The following is a 10,416-nucleotide window of genomic DNA, read 5'->3' on the forward strand; positions in this document are numbered from 1 at the left end:
AAGGATCCACTGTTCTTTTCAGCACGTGTCAATAACTGAGAAATTACCAATGAGTGCATTTTATTGTTACTGTTTATTTATATATTACTGCTTTCATGGCTAAACTCTAAGAGTTGAGAGGGCAGGAGCCCTTTGCATATGGCTTTAGTTACATTCAATGAGTAGATCTGAACTCACAGCATCCTCATGTGACGTGATCTTCATGTGACGCCCATGGGTTTTCTAGGCTTTAATCTTTACAGATTAAACTGTCTGGAGGAAACAGTTGCTGGAGAAGGATGTCATGCTGGGTAAGGTGGAGGGTCAGAGAAAAAGAGGAAGACCCCTAACGAGATGGATTGGCCAGGTGGCATCATTGATGGCATCAAGTGTGGCAGTGGTAGTGAGGTTGGCCCAGGATGGGACATTGTTTCGTTCTGCTGTGCATGGGGTCACTGTGAGTGGGTTCCGACTCGATGGCACCTGACAACAACAACAACAATCTTTACAGGAAGGAGCCCTGTTGTCAAACTGGCTAGGCGCTTGGCTGAGAACTCAAAAAAAAAAAAAACCCTCAGCTCCCTGATGAAGACTTATGAAGACTGCTGTTGTTAAGTACCATCAAGGCGGTTCTGACTCATAGCAACCCTGTATATGGTTTTTGAGGAGTGATTAGTGGATTTAAACCCCTGACCATGCAGTTCAAACTAACCTTTCAGTCCAGTGCTTATCCCACAGGGCCACACCAGGACTACAGTTTACTTCTACTCTGTCCTTTTGGGTTGCTGAGTCAGACTTGGATAGAGAGTTGAAAATAACAAATCTTTGAGAGAGTAGATAGGTCTCTCTCCCTTATTCTGTGTCCTTGGATGGGTTTCAGGCTAGATCTTTGCTTTTGCATCAGAACACTAAGCTGTTGTTGTTGTTAGATGCCATTGAGTCGGTTTCGATTCATAGAGACCTTATACACAACAGAACAAAACACTGCCTGGTCTTGTGCCATCATCATAGTCGTTGTTAAGCTTGAGTGCATTGCTGTTGCCACCATGTCATTAATCCATCTCATTGAGGGTCTTCCTCTTTTTCACTGACCCTTCACTTTATCTAGCATTATGTCCTTCTCCAGGGGCTGGTCCCTCCTGATAATATGTACAAAGTTTCAGCAACTAAGTCTGGCCATCCTGACTTCTAAGGAGCATTCTCATTCTTCTTCCAACACAGATTTATTTGTTCTTTTGGCAGTCCATGGTACTTTAAATATTCTTCTTCAACACCATAACTCAAATGCATCAATTCTTCTATAGTCTTCCTTATTCACTGTCCAACTTCCACATGCATATGAAGCACATGGCTTGGGTTAGATGCACCTTAGTCCTCAAACTTACACATCTTTGCTCTTGAAGACTTTAAAGGGGTTTGTACAGATTTGCCTAATGCAATACGTTGTTTGATTTCTTGACTGCAGCTTCCGTGAGTGTTGATGGTTGATCTGGGCAAAATGAAGTTTTTGACAGCTTTAATCTTTTCTCCATTTATCATGATGCTGTTTGTTGGTCCAGTGTTATGGATTTTTTTTTTTTTTTACAGTGAGGGGAAACTGATACTGAAGACTCTGGTCTTTGATGTTCACCAATAAATATTTTAAATCCTCTTCACTTTTAGCAAGTAAGATTGTGTCATCTGCTTATCACAGGCTGTTAATGAGTCTTCCTCCAATCCGAATGCCACATTCTTCTTCATATAGTCCAGCTTCTCAGACTATTTGCTCAGCATACATACATAGTATAGTGAAAGAATACAACTCTGGTGCACACCTTTCCTAATTTTAATCCATTCAGTGTCCCCTAGTTCTGTTCAAATGACTGCCTCTTGGTCTATGTCCAGGTTACCCATGAGAACAATTAAGTGTTACGGAATACTCATTCTCCACAATGTTGTCCCTAGCTTGTCATGATGCGCATAGTTGAAAGCCTTTGCAATAGTCAATAAAGCACAGGTAAACATCTTTCTGGTATTCACTGCTTTCAACCACGATCCATCTAACGTCAGCAATGATATACCTCGTTCCACATCCTCTTTTGAATCCAGCTTGAACCTCTGGCAGTTCAATGTACTGTTGAAGCCGTTTAAAAATTATCTTTAGCAAAATTTTATTTGCATGTGATATTAATGGTATTGTCTGACGGCTTCTAAATACCACTGGGTCACCTCTCTTTGGAATGGGCACAAATATGGATCTCTGCCAACCAGTTAGCCAAGTAACTATCTTCCAAATTTCTTGGCATAGATGAGTGAGTGACTCAAGTCTGTAGAAAGATTTCAATTTGTATTTGATCAATTCCCAGAGTCTTGCTCTTTGTCAATGCCTTCAGGGCACCTTGGACTTCTTCCTTCAGTACTATTGCTCTTGATCATATGCTATCTCTTGAAATGGTTGAACATCGTCCATTTCTTTTTAGTACAGTGACTCTGTGTATTGTTTCTATCTTCTTTTGATGCTTTCTGCATCATGCAATATTTTGCCAATAGAATCCTTCAATATTTCAAATCAATGATTGAATTATTTTCTTCAGTTCTTTCAGCTTCAGAAATACTGAGAGTGTTCTTCCTTTTTGGTTTTCTAACTCCAGCTCTTTGCACATTTCATGATAATATTTGATGGTCTTCTCAAGCTGCCCTTTGAAACTTTCTGTTTAGCTTTTTAAACTCATTTCTTCCATTAACTTTTGCATCTCTACACTGAAGTGCGCATTTCGGAGTCTCTTCTGATATCCATTTTGGTCTTTTTCTTCTTTCTTGTCTTTCTTCCTGTATGATGTTCTTCCACAACTCTCCTGGTCTTAGCTCTTCGGGTCAAGGTCACAATTTGACCTTGAATTAAACCCTTAGATTATCATCTGTATCTACCTCTTAACACTGCCCGGCATTTACTAATTAAATGTACTATGAAAACAGCCTTACATATCACATTAGAACACAATCACTTGGACTGGCACTGTCATTAAATTGATATTCGTTGTTTTTGCGTTACAGTTTGACACCTATTTTAGGTGCCAAACAGGGTGCCAGGCCAGGGGTGACCAGATAGCCACAAGAAAATACAAGGATTAATCTACTTGCTCATGTAGAGACATCCTGCTCTGATCTGATCTGAGTAAGTTTTTCTCTAGAAACAGTCATAAATTTAGTCAGACAGACTGTCTTCCACTGACTGTTAAAAGTCCTAAAACTGTCTCATGTCCTCCTGCAGATTACAACATTTCCCAGAATGAGTCAATAAGTTCAACCACAAGGCCCCTCAAGAAGTGGAAGAATTTAGGAGCCAGAATTCTAGATAAATATCAACTTTGATTTAAAATAAAGTAACACCAAAGCATGTCAAGGATGCACAGAGTAAGCCCTAGAACAGATGTTTTTGGTCTTTGTAAATTCCACTGGTTTCTAATTCCCTTTTGCTTTACTTCTTTCCAGTTCTTTTGCTTCTTCTTCCTGAGTTCCTCTGCATCTTGCACTCTCTTTTCTCCTCACGGGGGGTGGGGGGGTGAGAGGGGAAGGCCTCCATGGCATACTGAAGAGGGAGAGCAGCTTTATCAAACTGAGCCCCTCAAAGTCTCCTCTAGCTTTCAGCCATTATTTATCACCTCAAAGATGAGGACATTAGCACTAAAAAGGCTTGTGCCTTAACATATGAAGAAATAGAGTGGCAAATAGCTAAATCACCACCATGAACCACCAGAGTTTCTGGAAAATCGTGATCTCTATGTCCACAGAAAGGAGCTCTGGTAGCGTAGTGGTTACGAATTGGACTGCGAACCACAAGGTCAGCAGTTCCAAACTACCAGCTGTTCTGCGGGATGAGGCTTTCTGCTCCCGTAAAGATTTAAAAAGATGAGGCTTTCTGCTCCCGTAAAGATTTACAGCCTGCAGGGTCACTATGAGTTCGGAAGCGACTCCATGGCACATAACAACAACAACAACAACGTCCACAGAAAAGTATCTGGAGTTGCAGCTTGTATTTGGCCATAAGACGTTTGTGTTTAGGAATCACAACCAGACCCACATCATTTGTGAAGGACTTCTTATGGTAGATTTTATGGACTCAAAATTTTCGATGAATCTACAGAAACATCTAGAAACTTTTGAAATCTGGACTGATAGTGATAACATAAATACAACAACAAACGACTATAAAATGCTCTGTATTCTTTTTCTAAGTATAGAAGAGATAGATGTCCAATATCCTCAAATTCAAACAGATTGGTCACACTTGTTTGGAAAAGATTCTTTTGGTAATGCACATGGGTGGAGCTGGTTCCAAGGTGTTTGTCATAAATATCATGGTGTGTCCACTAGAACTCTTAGAACAGGAAACGTGATTTCTTCTGCTTTTGTGTTTACATATGGGCTGGGACATGGTGTGGGAATGACTCACAGCTCTGACAGTGCAGGAGAGGCAGGTTTAGCTGTATCATGGTCCTAGGCATGATGGCTTCAGTAACTGTCGTTTTATCAATTATTTTAACTTCATAAATAAAATGGTGGTTTGTCTAAACGATATACCAGAGATGATTGCTTAAGTCATCATTGAAAGACTGTGAAGGCAAAGTCTAGATGAAGGGAAGGAAATGTGCCTGTGGCTCAAAAGAGGACTGTATTAGAAATAGATGTTGCCACCCAAATTGTGAATTGAAACCTGGGGCCAGATATAGCATTGGTCTATTCTGCCATCACTGTCAATTTTGTCCATCCAGATACATATGTAGGACAGAACTGAATGAATGTGACCTCATAGAGTACTGTGATGGGAATTCAAGTGTCTGCCCAAATGACTCTAAAAAGCCTTGCAGAGCTAGTTCCTTTTGTTACTCGAAGGGCTGCTATATTCGGTACCTGCAGTGCCAAAGTATATTTGGGGAAGGAGCTATGGATGTTCCACATCATAGCTACAATGTCATGAATTTACTGGGTGATCAATTTGGAAACTGTGGACTCCAGGGTATATGATAAGTAAGGTGTAAACCTGAAAATGCATCATGTGGAAGGGGCCAGTGTGTCAGTCAAGGCCATCCTGCAATGCCTGATCATACTACTGACTGTAATTGCCACTCATCCACAACAGGAAAATCTCCTGTACTGGGGCATCGAGTATCATGCCTTCTTTTGAGCCAGTGGACTACCAGATTTGGGCATGGTGAAGGATGGCGCTTCCTGTGGTGAGAACTTGGTATGTGTGAACAGAGAATGCACCCAAATCACAACCCTACATTTTGACAGTTTGCCTGAGAAGCACAATAACCGAGGGGGTTTGCAAGAGCAGAAAAAAGCTGCCACTGCATATTTGACTGGGCTCCTCCTTTCCGTAAGGAGGAAGGGTTTGGAGGGAGCCCTCATAGTGGACCTATGGCGAAAAGGAAAGAGAAGTTAGTCAAGAAAAGGCACCCGTTGCTCATCAGGTTCATTTGTCTCTTTTTCCCAATGATTATTGTGTTGTTCAGGACAATGATAGGATATTTTCTTAAACTTATATCAGTGAAAAAATTGAAAAAGACAGCCAAAGATAAAAGGGAAACCACATGATAGAGACATAAAAGAACAAAACACGCTATCCATACACATTCCATAGCATTGGATTCTTTATATATATATATTGTTGTTGTTATGTGCCTTGGAGTCGGTTCCAACTCATAGCAATCCTATACAGGGTTTCCGAGGCTGTAAATCTTTATGGGAGCAGAAAGCCTCATCTTTCTTCCGTGGAACAGCTGGTAGTTTTGAAATGCTGACCCTGCGGTTCGCAGCCCAATTCATAACCACTACACTACCCATTGGGTATTGCCTACCCCCCACTAAATATATAGCCTGAGCAAGAAATGCATGCACTAGTTAAGGTGCTGAGATTTTAGAGTGGTTGGTTGCTGTAGTATAACCAGGGCTAGCCTAGACAGTGTTCTGACTGACAGAGTGTTGTTGTTGTTGTTGTTAGGTGCCATCAGGTCAGTACCGACCCATAGTGACCTTATGCACAGCAGAACAAAACACTGCCCGATCCTGGACCAACCTCACTACTGTTGCCATGCTTGAGTCCATCAATGCTGCCACCATGCTTACTTGGCAGTGGACTCTTTTCCATATGTACCTATGTTCTTATTTAGCAAAAGCTAAAATTGTGGTTGGGGAAATTTCTGGGTCCTTGTCCCTAACATCATCTAAAGGCATTTCAATTCCAATACTTGGGCTGTGCTAAAAGCCTTCTCCATCTCTCCCTAAACGTGTTCCTTCTCCAGGGTTGCCTACTAAGAAATGGCTTTTCAATGCAAGCTCTAGTTGAAAACTTTGAAAATGTCCTTGACTCTTTCTTCTCATTTAGTCTTCATGTCTAATCCATCAAACATTCCTAGACTTTTACTTTATAATGATCTCTAAAAGAATTCTGTTCATGATAATATGTGTATTCTACAAAGCAACAGAATTTTTATCTACAGCTCTACTTACTTCTTTCTAAGCCCTGGTCAGAAGCCCCTTTAACATCCATAATTCTACAAACAATCTCCTGAAGGCAGTTTACACTTTTCCTATCAAGTATCTCAAGGTTCTTTCAATCTGTATCCATAATTCAATTCCAAATCTACCTCCATATTTTTAGGCATTTATTATAGCAGCAACTCCATTTCCTCATACCAAAATCTATATGAGTTTCCTAAATTCTGCTGTGGTGCTGTAGGATAAGCACTGGACCACAAGGTCAGTTTGAACCACAAGGTCGGAGGTTCAAACTCACCAGTTGCTCCTTAGAAACCCTATATTGGGTCACTATGAGTTGGGACCAATTTAATGGCACTTAACAACAATGACAAAAGGCTGCCATAACAAAGTCCTATGAAATGGGTGGCTTATATGGACAGAAATACATTGTCTCACAATCCTGGAGACTAGGAAACCCATGTCCTCTTTGATATCTCCAGAGAAAGATTATTTGTCTCTCTCAGATGCAGTCAGCTACAGGTGATCCTTGACTTGCAGCAACAGCTCCCTGTCTCAACCTTCACATGACTGATTTTTATGTCTTTCTCTGTGTTGTTTTTCTTTTTCTTTCTTAAGAAAAAATCACATCAGCTTAGGCTGTAACTGATAGCATTTCAAAGGCCCTATTTCTAAACAAGGTCACATTAAAAGTTACTGGGGATTAGGATTCCAGCCTACCTTTTGGAGAACACAAATCTACGATACAAAACGAAGGGTCCAGTGAATACTTACCAAAATACATTGAGTTGTTTCCAAAACAAGGGTATTTATCTGCCAATCAAAACTTGAAGGAAAACTAAGTAAAAAATATTGGGAAAAGAATGAAACCCATTAGTACAAGTGATAAATTTGTTCCATAAATGATCCTGTATTTTTGAGTAACTGAAGAGTACCTGATTACTTTTTTGGTTTTGTGACTCATATTCTTTGCTTAGATTTTTTTGTCTCTAGTGCTATTTAAGGTTTTTGTTTTTTTTTTCCTTTCAGATTGAGTTTTAAACTGTTTCATATAGTGTGACTTAAAAACACAATAATCACTGAGATGATTAAGAAAATAAGGCGTAATAGCATAATAGACACAATCTGAACTGACGAAGGCACCTCCTGACGTAGCGGTCTTGGAGACCCGCTATCAATGCTTCCTCCATACCCTTCCTCCTCACAGTATGGAGGGGCCCAGCCATATATGCAGTGGCAGTGTTTCCTATTGTTGCAAATGCCTCGGTTATTACACTTCTCGGGTAAACAGTCGTACTGCAGATCAGAGAAAGGAACACAACTTCTGTTAAGACACATCTTATTCTTTCCACAGGGGGTGCCATCATTTATCACACCTGAGTCAGGGATTCCCATGGGTCTCATGCCGAGATGGTAGCCTGTGCCCCAGCACAGGAGATTTTCATTCTTCAGATGAGTGTTAATTATTAAACTATGGTCTGGCATATCAGGGACAGTTTTGACATTTATACATTGTAGCCTGCCACATAGTACATGTTCTTTCCTACACTTTTGATAGGAATGAGTTCCTGTGATACCACAATTGCCATATTGATCCCCCATTAAATTCACAGCATCATAGCACCGAGTAGGAGCATTCCTGGCATCAGGTCCAAAAAGTCTTTGGCATTGCATAAACCTAGATTGACAGCCCTTCCTAAAACAATGGGCTTTGTATCTGCAAGGGGTTCCATCCTGCTTGTACATGTCAACGGGGCAATGACTTGAGGTTCCACTGCAGTATTCTTCAAGATCACATTCATTTTCTTGCTGCCTACATACATATCCAGATGAGCGAAATTGACAGTCATGACAGCAAAGACCAATGCTACAGTTGGCACCATGTTTGAATCTACAATTTGGTTGACAACATTTGTCTTTAAGACAGTCTGATCTTGAACCACAATCACATTCTTCACCCTCTTCCACAATTTTGTTTCCACATCTCTCCAACATATAAGCTATTCCTGGTACATTATTTAGACAAGATGCTCCTGAATATACAAACTGCAAATAATAGATAAAACTACAATTACTCCACCCAGAACGTCCAGTGCCCATGATGCAACTATGCTTACCCTTACATTGACAGTATTCTTCATCATGTTTCATTCCCAAACCATGACCAAGTTCATGAGTAGACCACGTGCCAGGTCCAAGGATATCTAGATTTGGGAAAATACTCGTAGATCCACCATACAATTTAGTACACATTAACCCAACAAAAGTCCATCCAAGAGCATCGGGAAACTGTCTCTTAACATATAAATGTGACCAATCTGATAGAATCCGAGCATTTAAGATGTCTCTTCTATATAATAAAAATTGGCTTAGAACTTCAGTTAACTTGCTTACTTCGATGTTTATTTTGTCTTTGTCTGTCCATATTTCCAGAGCTTTTAAGTGTATCCTTATACTGATTTCCTGAAAGTAGGTGTCCATAATTCCGGTAAGAATAAAGGCGTCGCTTACAGCTTGAGTTAGATTGGAATTTACAAACACATATCTACCATGATCAAACAACATGACCAATTCCATATACTTTTGGTGCATGTAGGATCCAGAAAAGTCCCTGATTCTAGTCATATCCTCGCGCTGGGCCATCTGCAGTTCTAGCCGGTCATTAGTTAAACCACAGGTCCAATTGCTAAAGTGATCCTTATTCAGGAAATATATAACATGTTCAAACTTGGAAGAATCCTTGAGGGGTTCGATTTGGTAAATTTCCTCATTAATTTTCAGTATGCCTCGGAGGCCCCCTGTGCACGTACTCAACGTAGCTTCCGATTCCTCAGACTCTTCCACTGAGCCCAAGTAATTGCAGACATTCGGTATGTAAGGGTGGTCCTCCACAACATCCCCTTGATCCGTGAAGGAGAAAACCCGCAGATGTCGGGGCAACAGAAACCTCTTGGGCCACAGGTGGAGGACATGCTTCTTGCCTTTTACCTTCAGGAGGTAGGCCTCGTGCCTGGCCACACCCTGCTCTTCAGCCCGGAAGCTTAGTTTCTTGGGGATGGTGATTTCGTATGAGTCAAACCCCCAGTCAGGGTGCAAAATTAAGTCCTCGCCTCGAGATTCAACCAGGAGCATCGCCAGGACTAGCCCCAGGAGTCGGCAGCCTGGGCAGAGGGAGGTCCTCCCTGATGCCATGGCCCAGCTCTGTGCCTAGTAGATCCTCCAGCCGCTGGCCTTTGCGAGGCTGACTGCCGGAGACAGCCGCTAGGGGCGCCAGAGCACAGCGTGCCGTGCTCTGCGCAGAGCTGGGGATCCGGCTTCGGGGTCTTGGGCTAGTTGACTTCCCAGCACTAGGCGATTCAGGACTTTGTTTCCTGGGCGGTTCCGTTGGGCGCACGTGAACGAAGCGAGGGAAAAGTGCGCGAGAATAAAAGAGGTAAGTGGAGTTACTGGCACGTGGGATCGAGAAGGGCCTAAAGCAGCATCAGAAATAGAGAAGAAATAGGAGAAAGAAAAATGAACTTGTTAATCCCTTCCATTTAGAGTCTGGCGGGTTTGCAGGCCACTGTGCCCACCTCACCTGCACACCTTTCCAACTTTCCTCTAGGTCGCTTGTGGCAAAGGGGAGTGGCACCTAGACAGGCAGGAGTAGAGAGGGAGCCTGCAACTGGTGGTGTAGACGATGCAGAGCCCTGAGCCCTCCCACCCTGAGGCTGCTCTGGCTCCAGCTGTGCGCCCAGGAAAGAGACCCTTCTTCCTGCTGTTTGTCCTTGGGGTGCTGTGGTGGGAATTTCAGGAAGAGAAAAGTAGCCAAGATGAGAACAAAGCCCTGAAGCTACCAGAGAAAGACAAATAGTTGGTTATGTTTGTAGTGTGGAGTAGCCAGAGAGGGAAGAAGACCCAGCTCAGACCACGGAGGGGCTTATGGTGCATAAAACTGATAAATCACAAGGCCATGAA

The 10,416-nt window shown here is 42.0% G+C and overlaps 1 protein-coding gene across 1 annotated transcript; it reads right to left on the bottom strand.

Annotated features, from left to right (window-relative positions):
• Window positions 1-7,506: 7,506 nt before the first annotated feature.
• Window positions 7,507-9,651, bottom strand: ADAM30 (ADAM metallopeptidase domain 30). The gene has a single exon (XM_006861685.1). The coding sequence runs from the start codon at window positions 9,649-9,651 to the stop codon at window positions 7,507-7,509; it is 2,145 nt and encodes a 714-aa protein (XP_006861747.1).
• Between the last annotated feature and the right edge of the window lie 765 nt (window positions 9,652-10,416).

The sequence above is a fragment of the Chrysochloris asiatica genome, unplaced genomic scaffold, assembly GCF_000296735.1.
Source record: "Chrysochloris asiatica unplaced genomic scaffold, ChrAsi1.0 scaffold00042, whole genome shotgun sequence".
Lineage (NCBI taxonomy): Eukaryota > Metazoa > Chordata > Mammalia > Afrosoricida > Chrysochloridae > Chrysochloris > Chrysochloris asiatica.